Source organism: Peromyscus maniculatus, chromosome 2, assembly GCF_049852395.1.
Source record: "Peromyscus maniculatus bairdii isolate BWxNUB_F1_BW_parent chromosome 2, HU_Pman_BW_mat_3.1, whole genome shotgun sequence".
NCBI lineage: Eukaryota > Metazoa > Chordata > Mammalia > Rodentia > Cricetidae > Peromyscus > Peromyscus maniculatus.
In genome coordinates, this window is record NC_134853.1 from 107,541,833 (window position 1) to 107,566,128 (window position 24,296).

The 24,296-nt window shown below is 46.4% G+C and overlaps 1 protein-coding gene across 4 annotated transcripts; it reads right to left on the reverse strand.

Annotated features, from left to right (window-relative positions):
- Positions 1-743: 743 nt before the first annotated feature.
- Positions 744-22,077, reverse strand: Plin2 (perilipin 2). Of its 4 annotated transcripts, none has more exons than XM_006975978.4 (9): positions 21,941-22,077; positions 20,562-20,619; positions 20,279-20,474; positions 16,475-16,557; positions 14,993-15,278; positions 13,545-13,726; positions 11,382-11,516; positions 9,978-10,268; positions 744-1,111 (listed from the first exon to the last, which is right to left on the reverse strand). In XM_006975978.4, the coding sequence occupies exons 2-9, from the start codon at positions 20,589-20,591 to the stop codon at positions 1,031-1,033; spliced, it is 1,284 nt and encodes a 427-aa protein (XP_006976040.1). In that variant the 5' UTR covers positions 20,592-20,619; positions 21,941-22,077; the 3' UTR covers positions 744-1,030. The 4 variants fall into 4 exon arrangements, with proteins under 4 accessions (XP_006976040.1, XP_076420594.1, XP_006976039.1 ...); XM_076564479.1 differs by lacking the exon at positions 21,941-22,077 and adding an exon at positions 21,693-21,871; XM_006975977.4 differs by lacking the exon at positions 744-1,111 and having other exon boundaries at positions 9,384-10,268.
- Positions 22,078-24,296: the final 2,219 nt, after the last annotated feature.

The following is a 24,296-nucleotide window of genomic DNA, read 5'->3' on the forward strand; positions in this document are numbered from 1 at the left end:
CTCTGTGTAGCTTTGCGCCATTCCTGGATCTCACTCTGTAGACCAGGCTGGCCTCGAACTCACAAAGATGCGCCTGCCTCTGCCTCCCGGGTGCTGGGATTAATAAAGGCGTGCGCCACCACCGCCGGCACTAGCTAACTCTTACATTTTTAATTAACCCACAATTCTTATCTATGCTTTGCCACATGGCGTGGTACCTTTTCTCAGTATGGCATGTCCATCTTGCTCTGTGTCTCTGCATCTGCTTGCTTGCTGCTCCTCTAACTCTGCCCTTCTTCCTCCCAGCATTCTCAGTCTGGCTCTCCTGCCTAACTTTGTTCTGTTCAGCTGTTTGCCAGACAGCTTCTTTATTAAACCAATCACAGTGACATATATTCACACAGTATAAAGGAATATTCCACAGGCCACCTCTAGAATAAGAGAAAGCATAAAGCCTTGACTGTCTGACCCACTGGGACCTCCAAAGACATGAGTATGCTGTGACCAAAAGAAGAGTGTCCTAAGAAACAAAAAGTAGCAAATGTTCAGTTAAAAAAAAAAAAAAAAAAAAAAGACTCTCTGATCAAGGATTATACTTCCAAATTTTTATATTTTTAGTGTGTGTGTGTGTGTGTGTGTGTGTGTGTGTGTGTGTGTGTAGGACAATTTGAGAGAGTCAATTTTCTCCTTTGTCATGTGGGTCCTAAAGGGTCAAACTCAGATCATCAGGCTTGGCAGCAAACACATTTACCCACCAAGCCATCTCACAGGTCTACAGCCCAATTTTATTATAGTCATTCCAGTAATTAAACATTAAAGAATTATATAAAATGATATATGATGCCGAACAAGATCTCTTACAAATTCATGTCATTTACAATTAAGATCAAACAGCCAAGAAGAAGGTAGATTAACATTCCCCAAAGCCACAGGAATAAACACAGGTGTAAATATAAAAAGCTGATACATAATACATTTTCAACAAAAGAGTCTTTCTTTGTGTTCACTGGGTAGCATGTTGCCCTAAGAGGACAAGGCTTTGATCATTGGCTCAATCTTCTTCTTCCAAAGGTATAATATCAGGAACTTCATCAGTCTCAGATGTCAAGTCAACGAGAGTGAAATCAAGCATCTGTAAAAGAAGAACCTTAGATGTTGTCTTAGTTAGGGTTTCTGTTGCTGTGAAGAGACACCAGGACCATGGCGGCTCTTAGAAAGGAAACAGTTAATGGGTAGGGCGGCCCCCTTACAGTTTCAGAGGTTCAGACCCTTATCATGATGGCAGGGAGCATGCAGGCAGACAAGGTGCTCCAGAAATAGCTGAGAGTCCTACTTCTTGCTGGCAACAGGAAGTCACTGAGAGCCACACTGAGGAATTCTTGGGCAAAAGAGACTTCAAAGCCAGTCCCCACAGTGACACACTTCCTCCAACAAGGCCACACCTCCTAATAGTGCCTCTCTCTTTGGGGGCCATTTTCTCTCAAACCACCACAGATGTGAAACAAGCACTAGCTTCCCTGTGTAGACTAAGGTCAAAGGTAGGACAAGCACTAAAGAAGAGAAGTGAACGTGCGGGTCCAAAGCAGCTTTTGTGCCTCTACTGCCCACCCCACACACACACACTTAAGGCCTTAGGATGGCTTAAGAGTGCCATTTGAACAATCCACCTTCTATATGAAGGACACAGGAAGAAGGGAAGGGGCAGCTAAGAGCAGCCATTGTCTCCCATGTATGGTGAGTTTAAGTTCTAAGTTCGTGATCTTGCCTACCACCGTTGCGGGGCTTTGGGAAATGCTTCACAAATCATTTCCCAGAATTAGAAAATAAATACCTGCGGCTGGAGAGATGGCTCAGTGGTGAAGAGCACTGGCTGCCCTTCCAGAGGACCTGGGTTCAATTCCCAGCACCCACATGGCAGCTCACAACTGCCTGCTAGTCCAGTTCTAGGGGATCTGACTCCTTCATACAGACGTTACATGCAGATAAAAACACCAATGCGCATGAAATAAAAAGAAATTTAAAAATAGGAAATAAATACCCGTTATGTACTGTCAAAGCAGTGCTGTAAGAAGTGTTTTGCTGAAAAGGCCTATCAGTGATGGAAGGTGGAGTCAGCATGACATGCACACTGTGACACTAAGTGGGGTAGTCGGAGATGCCGAAAATTTTTTGCAGGCTGTTCACCATGCAACCCCTAGGGGGCACCATTCAGACAAGACACAGCACAGATGCACGTACTTGTTACCACACATCTCCAGAAGAAGGCACTAAACACACTGAGGACATGATTCCTTTTCCTGGCTACACAACTTCAGGAATGGAAATGCTCTCTGTAGGGGTTTAACCTGCTGGTAAATGTGTGTGCACAGTGCTAAAAGTTATGACATGGGTTCGGGAATTGTTTTGGGAACAGATTTTAAATAATGAAGCAAAAAATAAAAACAAAAAATTTGAGTTTGTTGCATAAAACCAGTTTAGATTTTTTTTTTTTTTAACTTTGTGCTTGTATGTGTACATGCACGGCACAGCGTGTGGGTAAAGGTCAGAGAACAACCTGTAGGAGTCAGGTCCCTCCTACCACAGTGTGGGTCCTCGGTACTGAACTTGCGTCTTCAAGTTTGATAGCAAGTGCCTTTACCGGCTGAGCCAGCTTGCTGGCCAACAGTTTGGATAGATAACACAACAACAACAAAAAAAGATCATGCAAATATTTGAGGCAACCTCTCCTCATCCTCAATGGGCAGTCTATGAGCTTGAGGGTGTGCTCGCCGCCCAGGGGGGCAGGAGCCCTTAGCCCTGCCTCACTTGCTTTGCCTTCACTGGACAACTGGGAACGGCTGGGCTGGCGCACACCTAACTACTCCCACTCACGTGCCCTAAGTGGGATGCTCTGCCGAGCAAGGCAATGGCAGAGTTCATACCTTACACTATGAGGCACTCAAATAAACATGACTTTGTTAATACAGCTACACACACACACACACACACACACACACACACACACACACACACCATAACTGCTCTCTTTCACATTCTTTCTACCTAGTAAGTGTACAAAGCAGATTTTTTTTTTTCAGTATCAGTCCAAAATGCAGGCAATTATGATAGGGGACCAACATCTTGTATCTGGCTCACTCCAATAGAACTTCTATGAAATGAGTACCAAGCCAAATGTCTGGGAGGTCCACTCTACGAAGATGAGGCTCTTGTGTGAGATTCAAAGCTTTCTCTTGTTATACCCAGCTTCTTTTTAGTCTGGGGGCCCAGTTTAAGCTAGTATGAAAGGAATCTTGGCTGGACATGATGGCACATCCTATAGTCCCGACACTTAGAGGGCTGAGGAAGGTGGAGACTGAGTTTAGTACATACTGAATTCAAAGCCAGACTGGGCTACTTAGCAAAACCTTATCAAGAACAAAGAAAGAAAGTCACTCAACTGCTGCCCCCTCTGAAACGTAAACATCCTCCTTCACCCTTACTTCCTGTCACTGGAAGCAATCACCTAGCTGACACCTTTCTGAATATGTATTGTGCCAATCATCATGCCTACCTATCAAATTCAGCATCGGGCAGTGTGTCTCTCACCATTTCACCACTAGCTGAGGGTGTGATTCCAATTTGGCCTTTTCCTCCTGAACCCTATACCCCTGCCTCATAGCTCTGCCCCAGTTGGACAGTGGATTTAAATTAAAAGGCTTCCTCAACTTGCCAAAGTGGTTGCAAAGGCCTGTATAATCCTAGCACTCAGTAGACTAGGGCTGGAGGATTGCCATGAATTCTGAGACTAGCCTGAACCAAAACCGCTGTAAATATGCCCTGAGCCTATCCCAGAATGAGTTGAGTTAATAAGCTCCACACACAAAGGTGAGAGGATCGTATCAGAATTTCAGAAGAAGTAAGAGGAGTAAGGAAGGTCTTTACCACGAAGCCATTTTAAAATGTTACAGAATAGCCTGTATCACAGGAAACCTCTGAGGAAAGTGTATAGAGATAGCCTGAAGATTTCCTTGAGACAAAAGTAATGAACACTTAAGCTTACTGGGTCAGAGACAAGTCACAAAACCATCACAGAGAAAGACCTCATAAGGCCATTGAGGAGAAAGGCCTAGGTATCGAGTTGCTCCTGGAACTGGATCAGATCTGAGATCTAACTGGCCCTGTCCCGTGGGAGCCAAGAAAGATCCAGCTGGCGGGAGAGGCTTTCCCTCCTCCCACACCTGTTTCCCAGGCACCAGTTAGACTGCTTCTTAAAGGTCTGTTCTCCGGCCTCCTCTTAAGCAATGCTCTAAAAGGGGCATTGAGCAAAACCCACATTTTAGTTTCTCTTTTTACCTCACTAGCTCCTCAGTGCCTCTAATGTCTCACCAAAGGAGGTGTGGTTTCCCTAATCATGTCCTGGTATTATGTACTGACCTGAGCTGGCCAGTTAGAGAGAATACATGTCATTGTCCCACAGATGGTGTCCTCACACTCTAGTGCGAGCTAGTAAGGACCATACAGATAGATGAGTGTAGTGGTTTGTGTCTACTACAGTCTGAGCTTTTGAGGAAGATGAGGCAAAAAGACCACTTGAGCCCAAGAATTTGAGTCTAGCCTGGGAAACACAATAAGATTCTGTATCTAGAATTTAATTTTTTTTTTTAAAGACTGGGTCTCTCTGTGTAGCCCTGGCTGTCCTGGAACTCACTGTGTAGACCAGGCTGGCATTGAACTCAGAGATCCACCTGCCTCTGCCTCTTGAGTGCTGGGATTAAAGGCATGGGCCACCACACCCAGCCGAAATAAAAGATTTTCAAAGACACTTTTGTCCTCAATTTTTTACTTCCATCCATTGGAAGTAAAAGATGTATCATTGGTCTGTAAAGATAAGAAAACTAAAGAGACTAATGGACTGCTGTGGGATGGTCTGTATGTCAAATTGCTCTGATTGGTCAATAAATAAAACACTGATTGGCCAGTGGCCAGGCAGGAAGTATAGATGGGACTAACAGAGAGGAGAATGGAGAGAACAGGAAGGCAGAAGGAGACACTGCCAGCCGCTGCCAGGACAAGCAGCATGTGAAGATGCCAGTAAGCCACGAGCCACGTGGCAAGGTATAGATTTATAGAAATGGATTAATTTAAGATATAAGAACAGTTAGCAAGAAGCCTGCCACAGCCATACAGTTTGTAAGCAATATAAGTCTCTGTGTGTTTACTTGGTTGGGTCTGAGCTGCTGCGGGACTAGCAGGTTAGAGAGATTTGTCCTGACTGTGGGCCAGGCAGGACCAGAAAAACTCTAGCTACAATGGACAGCACTCCATATTGTCTTGAGGAATTTGTTTGTTTGCACAGGACTAACTACAGAGTTCTTCTCTCAGGCTAACCCACCAGAGCCCATGCAGCCATTACTTACCACCCTGACATGGTAAGATGCTGTGTTAGGAAATTAGTTACAACTAAATTTTCTGTCAGTTTATGCCACGATGAAGCTGCAACATTTGAAGACACCAGATACTGCTAAGCCAATGAAAAGCATGCTTGCATAAATTCTCTATACAGAGACACAGGCAGACAAAATCACAACCAGTGTTCACAGGTCATGACAAGCAGCAGGAGTGTCTGCTAAAAGTCATCTGCATTCTAGTCTGGCTTTGTTGCTTTGTTTTTGAGACAAGGTCTCTCTTTGTCATTCTGGCTATTCTGGAACTCCCTATGTAGACCAGGCTGGCCTTGAACTCACAGAGATGGGCCTGCCTCTGCCTCCTGAGTGCTGGGACTAAAGGCCTGCGTCACCACTGCCAGCTCTAGTCTGCATTATCTTTCTCAGGAAGAATGAACTTCAGACCTGTCTCCTTTTCATCATCAATTTAGTTAGCACTGAAACTCTTGTCACGGAGAAACACAAGAGTATACGTTCAGAATTCAGTAGCCAGCATTATGACACGTGCCTATAATCTCAGTCCTCAAGAGACTGAGGAGAACCAGAGCTGTGAAGCAAGATCAAACTCAACAAGAAAGAGCAGACATGTAGTTATTACATATGAATTCTCCAAGCCAGGTGTATATCACACACCTACAGTTCCTGTACCTGGAAGGCTGAGTCAAGAAGATTGATTGAGTCCAAGAGTTAGGCCAGCTTCGGTGACCCAATAAGACCCCATTTTAAAAACAAAACACATGGGCTAGTGCGAAGACTCAGATGGTAAAGATACTTGCTATCAGGCCTGATGAGCTGAGTTTGATGGGGACCCACATGGTAGTGGAAAGTGAACTCCCACAAATTGTTCTCTGACCTCTACAGCCATCACGGCACCCATACACCCACACTAAAGTAAATAAGCATTAAAAAATTTTTTATACCCACAAATACAAATATTTTCAAGTGAAATAAACCATGGGCATACTTCTGAGGCACAGAATGGAAAGATAAGCCACAGAATGGCTAATTTGAACTCATAAAAAAGAAATTAAGAACCAGAGACTCATGAATAATCTATCTACTTTTCCTGAAACCAGAAGGTCTGTAACTGCCAAACAAAGACAGCTGCCAGGATGACAGCGAGTTCCAGACCCCCAACAAGGACATGGTGAAGTCACACACTCCTCCTTATTTTCATGGGAAGTCATAAGCCAGGGAAGAGACTGCCTTCCTAGAGTTTAGTTCTGGCAAAGGGCAGCCCTGCTCACTTCTTAGCATGGCCAGGGGAGTGTGTGGCTCTAGAAATTTCTTCCTTTTTCAACATTCTATTTATTTTTTATTTTTTATTTTATTTTTTATTTTATTTATTTATTTATTTATTTATTTTTTGGTTTTTCGAGACAGGGTTTCTCTGCGTAGCTTTGCGCCTTTCCTGGAGCTCACTTGGTAGCCCAGGCTGGCCTCGAACTCACAGAGATCCGCCTGGCTCTGCCTCCCGAGTGCTGGGATTAAAGGCGTGCGCCACCACCGCCCGGCTCAACATTCTATTTTTAAAATATTACTTTACACATAGGAGCATTTTGTTTGATGATATGTACCATGCGCATGCTATGCTCAGAGACTAGAGGAGGGCATCAGAGCCCCTGAAACTAGGCTACCGGCAGCTGTGAGCCTGCCTGCGTGTGGGTACTAGGAACGGAAACCAGGTCCTCTGCAAGAGGAGCCAGTGCTCTTAACCAGTAACACATCTCTTCAGCCCCTGGAATTTGCAATCTTGAAAATACTGTTTTTTTCTAGATAGAGTTCCATGTAGTCCAGGCTGTCCCTGAAGGCACTCCATAGGCAAGGATGATCTTGAACTTGTGCTCTTCCCGCTAACACCTCCAAAATGCTAGGGTTCCAGGAGTGACCACACCTCATTTATGAGGTGTTCAGGATGGAACCCAGGCAGGATTTAGTGCACGCCAGGGAAGTACTCTATCAGCTGAGCTGCATCCCAGCTTGCATTTGCAGTTTTGAAAGTTTGATAAGACTGCAGCTTTGTGATAAGGAGTCTCTCGACCAGTCCTAAATGATGTGTCACCCTTAAAGGGACTAGAAGCCTGGCTACCATAGACAGATTGCTTAGATTTCTTCCCTAATTATTCTCACGTGGCTTACTATGGACATCTCACCATTGACTGAAATGGTTTTCTCACACAGAAATAGTTATCTAGGCAAGTGGACACTGAGCAATCTCACTTGTGACTTATTTTTTTAACTGGGCTCTTGGGAGGAAAAAAGGTCTGCTGTCTTTCGGGGAAAGTGGTGCAAACCTCCCCTAGTTTCCTGTCCAGCAAAGGAGACCACGGTGACCAGGCCTTTCTACTGGCTTAAAAATCCCTTGGGGGAGGAGTGGCTGGAGAGAAGGCCCAGCTGTAGAGAGCACTGGCTCCTCTTACACAGGACCAGGGATCTGATTCCCCAGCACCCACATGTTGGCTCATAACTGTGACTCCAGTTCCAAGGGACCCAATGTCCTCTTCTGACCTTTACAGGTATCAGACATGCGTGTAGTGCACATACATACATACATGGAGGCAAAACACTCAAACACACATAAAAAAAATCTAAAGAAAATGTTTTCAAATCCTCTCAGGGGTAGGTTAATTGGCAAATGAACAGCTGCCACCTAATAAAACTCTAATGTACATGATTTTTGTCCTTTATGTTTTGTGTTTTTCTGAGATAGGCTCTCATGTAGCCCAGACCCCCAAACTCGGAGATTGTACCGCCTCTGCCTCTGGAGTGCCGGGATTAAAGTCATCACCACTCTGGGACTATTCTTGACCTTTGATTCTCTTGTCTCTATCTCCTACACATTAAGGTTAGAGGCATGTGCCACCATGGCCCCATGCCTTGCTTTTTGTTTTGTTTTCTGTTGAGTTTTTATTTTTCCAGGCTCGAAAGAGTGTACAGGGAAGTATGGCCATAGACTGCTTTCTGGCTTTTTTAGAAAGTATCATGTTTTTATTTGTTTTATGTAAATGGGTGTTCTGCCTACATGTGTGTTCGATCCCCTGGGGACTGGAGTTTCAGTTCAGAGCTGCCATGTACTGCTGGGAATTGAACCCGATTAGTGCCCTTAACCTTTGAGCCATCTCTCCAGTCACCCTGCTTTAAACAATTTATTTTTTAAAAAATTAAAAGACACTCCACACTTTCATTGTTTTTGTTTTGTTTTGGATACCAGTTTCTCTATGTAACCCTGGCTGTCCTAGAACTTGCTATGTAGACCAGGCTACCCTCAAACTTAAGAGATTCATATGCCTCTGCCTTCTGAGTGGTGAGATTAAAGGTGTGTGCCACCATCCTCTGACCTGTGTGTGTGTGTGTGTGTGTGTGTGTGTGTGTGTGTGTGTTGTGTGTGCTTGCTTGTGCATAAGGAACTCAGAGAACAACATTCAGAGTCAGTTCTTGGGCTGGAGAGATGGCTGAGAGGTTTAGAGCACTGCCTGCTCTTCCAGAGGTCCCGAGTTCAATTCCCAGCAACCACATGGTGGCTCACTACCATCTGTAATGAGATCTGGCGCCCTCCTCTGTATACATAATAAATAAATAAATCTTTAAAAAAAAAAGATACATGACCCAGAGTCAGTTCTTTCCACCTATCATGGGGTGGGTCTTGAACCCAAGTCATTAGGCTTGGCAGCTAGCACCTTTACCTGTTGAGCCCTTTTACTGACCCTTTATTCCTGCTTCTATGAGGGCCTCCCTGCTGCTCAGGCTGCTAAGTCCTGGGTTCAAGTGATCCTCCCCTCTCGCCCTCCTGAGTGGCAGTAACAATGTGTTCTGCCTCATATTAGCTTTGGATTTGTTTGAAAACTTCGGATCAGTCTCTGAATGCTATGACCCTGCTGACCTCCCCAACAGGCCAACTGGAATTCATGTATGTGCTTAACAAGGTCATGCAGGTCAAGCAGGTCAACGAAAGCGACACACAAAGCCCACGTGACAACAGCATAAAAGGGCTCCATCCTGCTGTGAATTTTATTGAGTCCAAAGGTGGCGTTTCTTCATAGGGAATAAAAAAAGAAAACTAAATTCAAGTTGCACAAGCATGCGCCTGGAGATGAACAATGATGAAGCCTGCTCAGAATGTGCAGGAGCAGATGCCAGTTCAAAGCAGAAGGCACATGAATGAATCTTTATTCGGTACAGACAGACATTTACAGCCAACAGCACAAAGGCCACAGACAAAAATGTGTAAGGACACCTGAGCTTTTAAGTTCCGGCGAGGCTCTCATATGCCTAACACATTCCACTCACCAGCCAGGGAAAAAGAACTCACGGGCCAATGGCGGCCGGCCCCTTTACAGCACTTAATTCAGCCACTAATGACCATAATGAAGACCTTGTTTGAACTAGCTGCTTTTCCAACCTAAAGTCACCTACTGGGTTAATTTCAAACTAGCAAAAGATGTCACCTGGCTACATCATGCACTAGTGTCAAGGACAGGTTCAGAGAGTTTTGAGCTCGGACTGCTGGACCTCCTGGCTGGTCTTGTCCACCTCTGCATTCTGAGATTTAGTAGACTGAGGATAAAAGGGACCTACCAGCCAGTTGAGAGGCGTGTTGTTAACAAGGTAATCCATCACATCATCTAAGGACTCTTTCATTTTCTGCAGCTGCCCCTTGCTAGAAGTGAGGAAGCCATCAGACACTTCCTTAAAGGAGGCAGCGTTGCGGAACACTGAGTAGAGGTCGCCTGCCATCACCCCCAAGTGGCTGGCCTGATCTTGAACGTTCTGTGGTAGCCCTTGGACGTTGGACAGGAGAGTCTGGCATGTAGTCTGAAGCTGCTGAGTCAGGTTGCGGGCGACGGCCAGAGTACGTGACTCGATGTGCTAAAAATAAAACAGACTCAGGAATTAGCAGTGGATCTGACGGGGCTAGGTAAGATTTAGCCCAAACACAGTATATTGGCTATGTATCCATACAAACATCCACTACACATGTAGCCTCTTTGACTCCTGAGGGAGTGCTTCTTTTCCCCAGGGAGGAATGCCCTCTCACTGAACTAAGACCCCAACCAATTGAATTTTTTTTTCTTTTCTTCAAGACAGGATTTCTCTGTGTTCCAGCTCCGGCTGTCTTGGAACTCACTTTGTAGACCAGGCTGGCCTCAAACTCACAGAGATCTGCCTGCCTTTGCCTCCCGAGTGCTGGGATTAACGGCATGAGCCACCACCGCCTGGCTCCATTTGATTTTTCTAATATCCCTTATAACGATACTGTATGCAGCAGCACTAATCATATTTCACAGCTAGGAATATATGCTTGGAGTTTAAGTAATTTGCTCCATTGACAGCTGGAGAGCAGCTCAGTGGGAGATTTGAACTCGTGACTGCAAAGGTCATCCTCTTAAAATGAAGACTAGCAAGCAGGGGAGAGCAGACATCAAAACGTAGACTCCCTGTTGTTAGTTGAATTTAGATCTTCTATTCTCAGATAAGAGGATGCAATAGGAACCAACAATGGACACTGGTTTCAGAGGCACTCTGGGGAACGGAGGACCATTTTGTGTGATTACATCCAGCCAGTTCTGGAGCATGAGTGAGCCCTACTATCCGTTCACTGCTTTACCGTCAGCTCTCAGCTGTGTCCTGCGCTTCTCCAGAAGCCGCCTTTGCCCATCCCAAGGCAGGTGCACCACTGAGCTACACCCCAGCCCACTCCTTATTTCTAAAAATAATATTTCAACTACATTTATTGTGTGCACTTGTGCGGAGGTCAGAGGAGAACCTGAGAGACTTGGCTACCTCCTTCTACCACATGGGTCGGAGGCACCTTTATCTTCTGCTTCCCCATCTCTCCAGCCCCTCTCTTTATTTATTTTCAGATAGACCCAGGCTGGCCTTGAACCTGCTATCCTCCTGCCTCCACACCCCAAAGAGCTGGGATTCCCGGTCTGCGTGAGTCTTCACAGGGAAGCTGATAATGGAAGGCTTTCATCTCACCTCAGCACAGTGGGACTCGTCAGTGTCATCATAGCCGATGCTCCTCTTCCACTCCACCCAGGAGACATAGAGCTTATCCTGGGCACCCTGGATTTTCTGGTTGGCACTGTGCACGTTTTTCCTGGCGAATTCAATCTGGGGTGAAGCAAAACAGGTGAACTCAGTCATCCCTTCACTTCCCATCTGCCTGCAGCTCCGTGGCGCACGCAGGTGACGTAGAGACCACAGATTGCTGTCAGAGTTTAACTACAGCTGCGTTTACCTATCGACCTGGTAGTCAACCAGGTAGCAGTGGCTCTTCATTGCCTCTGTGCAACTATTACATTGCTGATCCTGGTAATAGATCAGCAGGCAAATATACAGGTAAAATGTAATAGAGTTTATATTCGCATGAAGGGTAAATGAGAATTAAAGATTTATTTATTTATTATGTATACAGTGTTCTGCCTGCATGTCAGATCTCATTACAGATGGTTGTGAGCCACCATGTGGTTGCTGGGAACTGAACTCAGGACCTCTGGAAGAGCAGCCAGTGCTCTTAACCGCTGAGCCATCTCTCCAGCCTGGTAAATGAGAATTAAAAGAAGAAAAAGGCACGGGGAAAAATAAAGGAGAAAGAAGGCCAGGCATGGTGGTGCATGCCTGTAATCCCAGCACTCGGGAGGCAGAGGCAAGAGAATTGCTACAAGTCTGAAGCTAGCTTGCTTGGTCTGCGTATCAAGTTCTGGGCCAGCCTGAACTACATAGCAAGACTTCGTCTGAAAAAAGAAAGAGGAAGAAGATTCAGCCTTCCACTTCCTTGTCACCAGCCGCTTGCTCTCCCAGGAAGAAGCTGACGCTCACTCAGCACTGGACATGCCATTCTCTAACTTGGCAGTCTTTAATGGCTGCACAATAATCTATTGTGATGTTGTGCACAGACTCACCCCTGCTGTGCACTGTATGGTCTCTTCCAACTATAAAGGAAGTGTCCATAAGGCAAATACCTAACAGGAAAATTGCTCAAGATATACATTCATAACTTCCTAGAATAGCCTGAGCTTTTATTTGTTTAGTTTTTTTTGAAACAAAGTCTTAGTCTTGACTGTCCTAGAATGTGCTATGTAGACCAGGCTGGCCTCAAATTCACTACTTCTCCCTCCCTGAGCACTGGGATTAAAGTAAGTGGCGTTTTTTTTTTTTTTTTTTTTTTTTTTTTTTTTTTTTTTTTTTTTTGGTTTTTCGAGACAGGGTTTCTCTGTGTAGCTTTGCGCCTTTCCTGGAGCTCACTTGGTAGCCCAGGCTGGCCTCGAACTCACAGAGATCCACCCGGCTCTGCCTCCCGAGTGCTGGGATTAAAGGCGTGCGCCACCACCGCCCGGCTAAAGATTTATTTTATGTATATGGTGTTCTACCTGCAGGCCAGAGGAGGGCATCAGATCCCATCATAGATGGTTGTGAGCCACCATGTGGCTGATGGGAATTGAACTCAGGACCTCTGGAAGAGCAGCCAGTGCTCTTAACCTCTGAGCCATCTCTCCAGCCCATGGCGTTTTTTTTTGTTTGTTTGTTTGTTTGCTTTTTAGAATTACTTTTTTGGGTTTTTGTTGGGTTTTTTGAGACAACGTTTCTCTGTGTAACAGTCCTGGCTATCCTGGAACTTGATTTGTAGATCAGGTTGGCCTTGAACTCACTGAGACCCACTTGCCTCTGCCTCCCAAGTACTGTGATCAAAGGCGTGGGCCACCTCCTGGCTTATTTTGAAGTAAGTCTGCATGCATGTATGTGCACGATGAGTGTGCACGATGCCCTGGTGCCCTCAGAGGCCAGAAGAGGGTGTTAGATCCCCTGGAACTAGTGTTACAGGTGCTTCTGAGCTGGTGTGTGGGTGTGGGTGTGTGTGCGCACGCTCTGAACTTCTAAGCCATCTCTTCAGCCCCGTGGAAACTGCTCTTAGAGTTCTGTGGAAGTTCCCAACCCCGCCTCTGGATCATTGCCAACAGCATCACATTCTGGACATGCTACAGGACAGGGAACTGGCTGTACTGACACCCCAGGAGTTTCACTCTTTTCTAGTCATCTGAACATGCTCCACTTGTCCACTGGGCTATTCACATACAATATTGAAATCCTTAAATGTCCTAAACGTATCTCCTCTCATCCCTAAAATGGCACTGTACTCACCAGATGAACGGTGGAATGGAGCTGAGCAATGGTCTCCTGGCTCTTTTGTTTGGCATCTTTGACCCTGCTGAGAGCCTGCTGGTAGGCCCGGGAGCGCAGCTTGCTGGACAGGGACCCCAGTCGTACATAGTAACTTGGCTTCTGCACCACATCAAAGCCTTCCACCTTTTTTGCTTCTATCTCTGGAAATAAAGGACAAAAAGAAGACGAGAAAATAAACAGGGGATCTCAGCTGTGATCCCATCGAAGACGTCTGGATTCCCTGAGACTGTTCATATCCACTGTTGGGTCCACCATTCTGATGTGCTACTGTATCTGTTACACACTCACACACATACACACACGTGCATGTGTGTTTACAAATGCTTCTCCCACCAGCATGGATTTCTTAGCGACACAGACCCCGGCACATAGAACAAGCAGTAACGCTAACTAAGAACCACTAAGGCTGGTCTCAAACTTGCTATATAACCAAGGATGACTTGAAACTTTTTAAAATCCTTTTTTTAAGATTTACTTATTGCCAGGGGCTGGAGAAATGGCTCAGTGGAAGAACCTGGGTTCAACTTTCAGGACCCACATGAGGGCTCACAACTCTTTCTAACTACAGTTCCGGGGGATCTAGCATCACACATGCATGTGATGCTCAGATGTACATGCAGGGAGAACATTCATACACACAGAACAAAAATAAGTAAAACTTTTTTTTTGGGGGGGGGGGCGGGTTGAGACAGGGTTTTTCTGCGTAGCTTTTGGAGCCTGTCCTGGAACTCACTCTGTAGACCAGGCTGGCCTTGAACTCAGAGATTCACCTGCCTCTGCCTCCTGAGTGCTGGGATTAAAGGTGTGTACCACCACCACCCGGCCAAAAAACATTTTTTTAAAAAGGCCAGAAATATGGCTCAGTGGGCAGAGGCACCTCTAAGCCGGATGCCCTGAGTTTGATTCCCTAGCAGCCACATTGTGGTGGTTTGAACGAGAATGGCCAGAGGCTTTCGGTTGAATATTTGGTCCCCGGTTGCTGGAACTGTGTGGGAAGGATTAAGAGGTGTCGCCTTGATAGAGCAGGTCTGTAATAGCACAGGCTTGGGGTGTCAAGACTGGTGCCATTCCCAGTGCTCTCTCCTCCTCTATCCTGCTTATCCAACATGAGCTCTCAGCTAGCTGTCCTGCCGCCATGGTTTGCTCCACCATCAAGGCCTCTGACTCTCTGAAACCGTAAGTCCAATTAAACGCCTTCTTAAATAAGTTGCATACTTCTCCCTGCACTCAAGACTCAGCCCTGCATGGGACAGGTAGACAGTCAGATATCTGTGAGTAAAGGCCAACCCAACCTACATAGAAAGTTACAGGCCAGCCAGGGCTCCATACTGAGACCTGTCTCTAAATAGACGAACAAAGCTTTTAAAAGGGAATCAAGAGGAACTTCAGCATAACAGCGCCCTTACCCAGCTCCTCCTGCGTGAGAGGGAGGTACTGGTCTACCAGGAGCTCTGACTTGGCAAGCGCATTCTCCACTCCACTGCTCACAAGCTGCACCATCCGACTCCCCAGAACTGTGTTGATGCTGCCGTTGACCGCAGACTTGGTCCTCTCCACCCCGCCAGTAACTGCTCCTTTGGTCTTATCCACCACCCCTGTGATGGTGCTGGCTACAGAATCCTTGGCCCCGGCCACAGTGGTCGTCACTGCATCTTTTGCCCCAGTTACAGCACCTTTGGCATTGGCAACAATCTGTAAGAAAAAAAAAAAAAATGGAAGCCAGCTTGTGAGATAAATGGGCAAATACACACTTAACACTTTTACAAAGGCTGCAGAGTTAAAGGTGGGCTGAACATGCCCTTTTCCTCCAGGTCTTGGGCATAACATTAAGATTCAATGAGGCTCCATGTCTCTGTCAGGTCTTTGTCCTACCAGCCACTCCTTAAGGATTATTAGAGGTGCAAATAAAATAAGCATGAAATCACTCAAGTTGTTTTGCTTTTGTTGTTCTTGTTTGAGACAGGGTCTTACACTACACTGCCCTTGCTGGCCTGGAACCCAGACCCAATTGCTTCTGCCTCCTGGATGCTGGGATTAAAGACATCACCTCCATGACCGGCTTTGTTGGTTCATTAATAATTTATCTTGGAAGCCTGGGAGGCCAGCCTGGTCTACAGCCAAGGCTATGTGGAGAAACTCTGTCTCAAAAAACAACAATAACAAAAAAGAATATTTCATAGGGCTAGTCAGATGGCCCAGCAGAGAAAAGGAAGTGCTACTGAGCCTGTCACATATGCATGTGGTTCCTACCAGCGTTTAAACACCCCGAATGGAAAATAATTCCTATCCTTCCAATAGCCTCAAGCAACAAAAGTGAACATTTTAGAGACACATAAAAGTACTCTAAAGTCTGCACGCTAAACTCATCTATTTAAATGGTGAAAGACACAGCCTGGTTTTCCCCTAACTATCATTTTGTGCAATGCTATATTCTTAACCAGAAAGAAAATTTTAGAGCATTATCTGAACTACAGGATCCCTAGGGTGGATGAGGCAATTATTTTGCCTACACTGGCTAGCTGTCACGTATGCATGTGGTTCCTACCAGCGTTGCACAAAGCCAGCCCAGCCCAGCTCCCAGTTAGTTGTACATACATCCAGCACCACATGGAACCAGTTACTTAAGGGCAGTTTCACAGCCAAAGCCACATTACAAACCCATAGAGACTGGCCTTTAGAACATCCTAACCAAAAGCGGCTAGTTCCTCTTTGTTTCTTGGACTCAACCCAACAGCAGTTCAGGAAGTCAGGGAGCGGCCATTACTCCTTCAAAACTAACGCTCCAGCTTAAGGGCAAGCTATTTGTGTGCTTGTGGCACACAGAGCCTGGGCTAAAGAGACCATGAAAACGTGCCAAGCAGCAAGCCTCAACACTGTCCCAAGCTCACCTCCACCGTCGGCTGATTCAGAATAGGCAGTCTTTCCTCGATCCTGTCTAGCCCCTTGCAGGCATAGGTATTGGCAACAGCAACTGCAGGAAACATAGGAAACACAGGTCATTGTAAGTACAGAACAAATACACATGACAATATCTTAGGGCTTTACTTAGCCTTATTACAAAAAAAAAAAATAGCAAGAATGCAGTTTTGTTTTCTTAAAAATCACAGAATCAGCCTCCTGGTTTCTCTAGCTCTGTCTGACAGAAGGAAATTAGGCAGATTGCTGGCAACAACTTTCCTCTAGTGACAGGTAAATAAGGGGTTGGATAGGAAAAGCAGCTAAGGAAGAAGGCCTCCATGTTAGCAACAGAGTAGGCAAGCTTCCATTGAACCTTCCTTCACTCAGGAAAAAAAGTAACTGAAAACTCTCAAAATTAGCATTTCCAGGCTGGGTTAGTCCCTGTCTATCTCAGTACACAGCCATACATTCTGGGGTCTCACCAGTGGACAGCAGCACCCTGGATCCCCCTAACGAGGCCCAGATTTCAGTCTAAGCTTCTCCCTTAAGGATAACAGGCCAAGCATTCACACCAAATTCATTTCAGAATTAGCACTGTTGGCATAGCGTCTCAAAGGACGCTTAAATCCTTAAAATCCAAGGTGCTGTGGAATCATCTCTTTTTGTACACTGAGAGGCTATCTCACTCTGACTGGTTTAATAAAAAAGCTCAATGGCCAATAGCTAGGCAGGATTTTGGGGGCAGAGAGGATGCTGGGAAGAAGGCAGCCAGACATGGAGGAAGTAGGAAAGCAGCATGGGCAGTACAGAGTAAATAAAGTCACAAGGCAGAAAGTACATTAACAGAAATGGGTTAATAAGTTATAATAGTTACTTAGAAGCAAACCTAAGCTATCGGCCAAGCTTTCGTAATTAAAAAGTCTCTGTGTCATAATTAATAGATATGGGTTAATGTAAGTTACAATAGCTACTTAGAAACAAGCCTAAGCTATTGGCTGAGCCTTTGTAACTAATAAGTCTGTCATAATTTGGGAGCTGGCTGAGAAAGATTAGCTACACCAAGGCCCTAATTTACCCTTTGGAGACTGATTCAAATCTTTGTCAAAAGCAGTTCGTGTTTTTGGAGAGATTTGATGGTAGGAGTGTAAAACAGTGTAGCCACTTGGAAAAACAGTCTGGTGATCCCTCTAAAAATGAAAGAACAAATTTAATGTGCATGGGTGGGTGTTTTGCTTGTATGTATGTCTGTGCACAAGTGTACAAGCCTGGTGTCTATGGGAGACCAAAAAAGTCATTGGATCCCCTGGAACTGGAGTTACAGATAGTTGTGAGCCACCATGTGGGTGCTAGGAATTCTACCAAGGTTGCCTAGAAGAGTAGCCAGTGCTTTTAACCCTCTGTCATCTCTCCAGCCCTGATTTCTCTGAAATTTGAACAGTTATTAAAGACCCAGCAACTGTACTCCTAAATACATACTAACGAGACTGAAAATATTCACCCCAAAACTTGTACGTACATATGTTCACAGAAGCATTATTCATCACCTTCCCAAAGTAGAAGCTACCTTAATGTCCATCAGCTGATGAATGGGTAAAATGCTTGAAGACCAGAGTTCAGTTGTCCAGAATCCACATAATGTGGATTACAAGCCATCTGTAACTACAGCCTTGGCAGAAACGGGAGACCCGGAAAACAAACGGGCTAGCCTAATAGCCATATCAGTGAGCTATGGTTTTTGATTGAGAGACTCTGCCTCAAAAGTGAGTGACCCGGGGTGATTCTCGGCATCAGTCTCACACCTCCACATGGCTACACACAGAAACACACACTGTGACATAGGACAAGGGGGAGGAGTATTGCCCTGGCTAGTTTTTATGTCAACTTGACACAAGCCAGAGTCATCAGAGAAGAGAGAACCTATTTGAGAAAATGCCTCCATAAGACAGGGCTATATGCACGCCTGTAGGACCTTTTCTTAATTAGTGATTGATGGGGGAGGGCCCAGCTCATTGTGGGCGGGACCACCCCCGAGTTGGCGGTAATGGGTTCTTCTATCAGCCAGCTGGGCAGGCTATGAGAATCAAGCCAGTAATCAGCACCCCTCCAGGGCCTCTGGGTCATCTCTTGCCCAGTCTGAGTTCCTGCCTTGGCTTCCCTCAATGAACAGTGACTCAGGTTATGGAAGCCAAATAAACCTTTTCCTCCTCTAGTTGCTTTGGGATTGATGGTGTTTCATCACAGCATCAGGAGCCCGGAGACAAATATTATCTACCCACACAATGTAATATTATTCCTTAATAAAAAAGGGATTAAGAACAGCTACAGCATGGCCATCCGTCAGGGCTCTGAGAGGCACATGCAATGCTACGTCACAGAGAAGTCTTGAAAACCTCTACGCTAAGTGAAAGAAGCCTGCGGTAGAAGAGTAAGTTTTATGACTCTTCTTGGACCAGCGGCCAGAAATAATTTATATAAAAATAGATTAATAGCGACCTGAGGCGGGTGGAAGGGAGTGGGGAACGAGTGTTAAGGAAACCGAGCTTGCTCTCGTTGTCTGCAGTCCCTGGGATGGAACCCAGGGTCTCAGACATGCCAGGAAAGCACCCACCACTGAGCTACAGTCATTTTTAATTTAAGTAGATTCATTGTCCAGTGTTTTTCTTATCTCAATAATGTTAGTATTAAAAATACAAAGTTTTGCCGGGTGGTTGTGGTGGCACATGCCTTTAATCCGAGCGCTTGGGAGGCAGAGGCAGGCAGATCTCTGTGAGTTCGAGGCCAGCCTGGTCTACAGAGCGAGATCCAGGACAGCTAGGACTATTACATGGAGAAACCTGTCTCAGGAAAAAAAAAAAAAAAAGTTTTGAATAGAACTCAGTGGGTTGAGTGCTTGCCCAGTTCTATCCCCAGTACTGCATAAGCCAGGCATGTTGGTTTAGGCCTTGAGAGGCTGTAATCCCAGCCACTTGAGAGGCTGAGGCAGGGGGATATCCTTGAGTTTGGGGACAAAGTTACATAGTATATTCCTGGCCAGCATGAACTACAATGTGCAATCTTGGCTCAGTGAGTAAGAGTGCTCCCTGCCAAGCCTGACGACCTGATCTGATCCCTGGTGTTCTGACCATGGCCATGGCACGCGGTGCCTACACACAAATGCAGACACACATACAGACACAAAAATAAATCAAAAATACAATAAAAATTGTTTTTCAATTTGTACATATTGTATGAGAAAGCTAACTCAGTTCACCTCCCTGGATGATTCCTTTGAAATTTATTTTTTCTTTCTTTTTGGTTTGTTTTTGGTCTTGAGACAAGGTCTCACTATGTAGCTCTAGCTAAGCCTGGATTTTGCTAGGTAGAGCAGGCCGGCCTTGAACTTAAAGATCTGCCTGCCTCCACCCCCAGAGTTCTGGGACTAAAAGCATAAATCACCAGGTCCAGTCTATTTTATTTTCCTTCTTGAGACAGTGTCTCATACAGCCCAGGCAGCCTGGAGTTGACCACGTAGCCATGACTGACCTTCAGCTGACACTTCTCCACCTCCCCTCCAAAGCGCTGGGATGACAGGTATGAGCCACCATGCCTGGCTGGGAAGTTCCTATTAGGGTGATGTGAGTCCACTGTCTGTCATGGCTACACAGCAGTCCCTTTGTGACAATGATGGTCACCGGACAGTTTCTACGTAGAGGCGGTTTCGTTGCAGGAAGGCCTGAGGGTTCCCTGGTGTTAACTCAGAACTCACCCCACCTAGTCCCTTGGGCTCAACATTGGCTGAAAAAATCTGAACTCACTCTGTGGCTCCAGCTTCTGGATGATGGGCATGGCACTTGTCACGGCCACGGAGGTCACGGTCTTCACACCCTTCTCTGCCATCTCACACACGGATCTCAAATATGGATGCTGATCCTTCGTACTGACATAAGCGGAGGACACGAGGTCATAGGTAGAGCTCACCAAGGGCAAGTTGGCCACCCTGGTCACCAAGCTCTGCAACCAGAGAGGGGTGGATATTAATGACTCAGAACAGAGGGGGGGGGGAAGAGGGCCAAGAAACGGGTATTTAAAAAATCATACCGGTTGTGGATCAATTGCAACAGACGCCATTTTTTCCGCCTGGAGATAAAAGGGAAACCTGGAGAGAAAAGAAACTGCTTTCAGAACACTGGGAAAGGATTCCTTCCCCAACCCAGGGAAGTCGCTCAATTCCAGCAGATCAAGTTTTCAGTTTCCCACCCCCTAACTCAGAGCCCTCTCCTGGGCCAACAGCCTGCTGTTAGGTGAGGGCCTGGAGCAGTTTATGCACTTTCAACGGGAAAGAGTAGTCACTGACATGTGTCCTAACTCTTAACAAGGACACTAGAAATGCCTTTGAAGGGCAGCTTGCTTTCAAAAAGGCTAACCAGAAAGGCAAACAATTCCATTCAAACAGAAGACATCTTAGCTTCCCCACAGACCTGCCCTTGATTATTATTTTTATTTTTGAGACAGGGTCTCACTTTGTAACCCTGGCCAGCCTAGAACTCATTTATGTAGGCCAGGCTGGCCTCCAACTCGGAGATATATATGCCTGTCTCTGCCTCCCAAGTGACAGGGTTAAAGGCGTGCCCTTGATTCACTCAAGCCTTGGCCAGTCTAAAGCCCAGACTGACCCTCCTAACTCAGTCTCCCTAGTGTTGGGCTTTGACACAGGCTACCAAGCCTGCTCGCAGCCTCAGGACTATCAAGCTGCGACACTTGAGTGTGTTTACCATCTGTATGAATGAGACAGAAAGTAGCAGTGGATGCCTTGTGCCAACTGAGCTCAATAAAGAGTCGCTCCAGGGAACTTAGGGACGTCTCCGGACAAGCGCTAGCTGTAAAATTTAACATCCCCAGTGACCCACACCCACACGAAACTGCCCTCTGCCCAGAGCAGAACCTGTCTAGCCACAGCTAAGCCTCTTGCCAAAGGTCCCAGTTTTACAAGAAATAATTGCCCTGAAGGCGGAAGCTTCGAGCAGTATCCATCTCGAAGTGCAACCCATAAAATACCACTTTACGACGTTTCCCAAGGGTATGGCGGTGCTGTAATGCCTGGGCTCTGAGGCAGGAAAGGAACACGAGTTCAAGGCCAGCTTGGGCTACAGCGAGCCCGAGGACAGATAGCTGTGGAGTGAGGCACTAAAGGAAAACGAGACAATTCCCACTACGCGCCCCCATAAGTACTTCTGTAAGGTGTCTCTCTTTAAATAAAGCCTCGGCAGGACAAGCGCAAGTTGCTCCACCACAGCCCAGACGGAAGTGCAAGCACAAAGTAAACCCCTAGAACAAAAGCGAAAGCTTTCCCAGCCAGCCCGGGACTGCCCGCGCCCGGCCACCACCGGCCAGGTCACACCACCCGTCGCTGCAGCCCCGAGCCCAGAGAGCAGGCAGAGCGGCAGCCGCAGAGGGCCCTGATCTGATGCAGCACCCACCTAACGGCCCGGAGAGCAGAACAAAGAGCAAGTCCACACGGTCCAGCCCGTAGTACAGCAGGGCGGCCCCGGGCGAGCGCTAAATACCGCCTGGCTGCCCCGCCCAGGCCTCCGCGACACGTGACAGCCTAACCGCCTGGGGCAGCTGAACAGAGCACCACCGAAAACCAGGCGGGGCTGGGTCTCTAGAGCCGCCCAGTGGAGAGGTAGAAACTCTGCCTGGGCGAAGAGACCCCAGCCTGATGCCAGGACACCAGTGACAAGCCCCAAGCCCAGACAAGGGGACCCCAGCATGATGCCAGGACACCAGGGGCCTCCCTGGCAAGGAACTCCAGCCCAGTGCCAGGAGACCCGGAGCCCTCCGGTGAGGCCTTAGGCTATCTTAGGTCAGGGGTCCTGCTAGTCATATGGCAAAGGCAGAGCCCCCTTTGGGGTTTTGGAAAATGCAGACAAACTAACAAGAGCTCTCAGAGAAGAATGCTTCAAAAATGAAGTCGTGGTTCTAACCTTTTACTTTGGGCCCAGAAAGGAACAAAGATCTGTGAAATTCCAACACAATAAAGACCTGTAGAGATTTCTGGTTTACTGCTCTTTTGGATTTAAACGATTCATGAACTGGATGTGGTGGTTCCCGTCTGTAATCCCCAGCATTTGGGAAATTGCAGCAGGAGTCAGTTGCGAGGTGTAGGTAAGAAAATATGCTGTTCTCAAACCCAGACAATTTATCAAACGCTTCTAATTAAAGGTTAATCTGGATTTCCAAAAAACAAAGCTTGAGACTGCCTTCTGTGTTTTCTTCAGCAAGACAACTTCAAATCGCTCTGGAGTGAAAGCAGCCAACAATTAAAGAAGACAGCCAATTTGGTTGTGATTTAGGCAATGTTTTTTGTTTTGTTTTGTTTTTCTTCCAGACAGGATCTCACTATGTAGTCCTGGCTGTCCTGGAACTCACTCTGTAGACCAAGCTGGCCTGGAACTCAGAGATCCACCTGCCTCTGTCTCCTTAATGCTGGGATCAAAGGTGTATGCCACCACTGCCTAGCATGCAATTTTTTTAAGGGAACTTAAATAGTCAACATACGAAGTGTAGGATGCAGGAATGTGAACTGGGTTATTTGATCTCAAAAGTTGCGTGGCCATCTGGAGTCATAAGGGTTCAGAGAATGCCCTTCCTGGGGAAAGGTAGAGGTGCAGGCCTTCTGATTCCTTGTCAGGGAAACTAGAGGGAACAGGTTTAGGAAGGAAACTCTCTCACGCCCTAGCCATGCAGGTCCCCTGTCACCACCTCATGGACTAAAAGAAGCAGCAACTGTGCCGGATCCCACTAGACAAGGCTTGTGGAAGCTGCTTTTGGAACTGTGGAATTTGAACTCTGGGCAGCCCTCACCTCCACGTCAGTCACTTAACCCATGCTGCCTGCACACGGGTGCTGCTTATTGGTTTTTCAAAGGTCCAAAGGTCCAAATTGGCTCATTAAAATGTATGCCTGGATCAATCGCCAGCACTGTAAAAGACACCACTGAATAATTAAAACAACAAAAGTAAGCCATAAAATGTCTGGAAGCCCAAGGAAGTTCTGAATGCTTTTTTATTAAAGATTTTGTTTTGTGTGCGTGAGTGTATTCGTGCAGATGCCTTCTAAGGCCAGAAGAAGACGTTGGATCTCTAGGAACTGAGGGTGCAGGTGGTTGTGAGCTGAAACACTAAGTAGGCTGAGGCAGAAGGATTGCTACAAGTTTGAGATCAGGCTGGGCTACATAATGAGTATTTTTTTTTTTTAACCTTTCTAGAGCTTTATTGAGAGAGAAAGGGCCGGGCGGTGGTGGCGCACGCCTTTAATCCCAGCACTTGGGAGGCAGAGGAAGGCGGATCTCTGTGAGTTCGAGGCCAGCCTGGGCTACCAAGTGAGTTCCAGGAAAGGCACAAAGCTACACAGAGAAACCCTGTCTCGAAAAACCAAGAGAGAGAGAGAGAGAGAGAGAGAGAGAGAGAGAGAGAGAGAGAGAGAGAGAGAGAGAGAGAGAGAGACTGCGCTGAGTGGGGAGCGCGGAAGGAGAGAGTGTGGAAAAGAGAGCCATAATGAGTATTGAGCCACCCAGGCTACATAGCAAGATCCTGTCCCCACAACCCACCCCCCCAAAAGTTCTTATGATGATGATAATATAAAAATAAAAAATGATGGAATAACTCCTTTCTTTTTGGTGTTACTCTAAGCAAATACCTGGTCTGCCCATTGTTATTCCACCCCTACCCTTGTGACTTCTTTCTAATCTGACCTCTTTTTTTGCCCTTTCCCCTACAAAAAGGCTTTTTTTACATTTCTAGGCTGTGAGTCACTTCCCCTCTTTAAAGTTGT

Excerpts from the sequence above, each read along its gene's own strand:
- Plin2 (XM_006975977.4), bottom strand. The coding sequence starts at position 20,591 with ATGGCGTCTGTTGCAATTGATCCACAACCG. Across the intron at positions 15,279-16,474 it reads TGAATCAGCCGACGGTGGAG|ATTGTTGCCAATGCCAAAGG; the intron begins GTGAGCTTGGGA and ends TTTTTCTTACAG. Across the intron at positions 10,269-11,381 it reads ACGAGTCCCACTGTGCTGAG|CACATCGAGTCACGTACTCT; the intron begins GTGAGATGAAAG and ends TTTTATTTTTAG.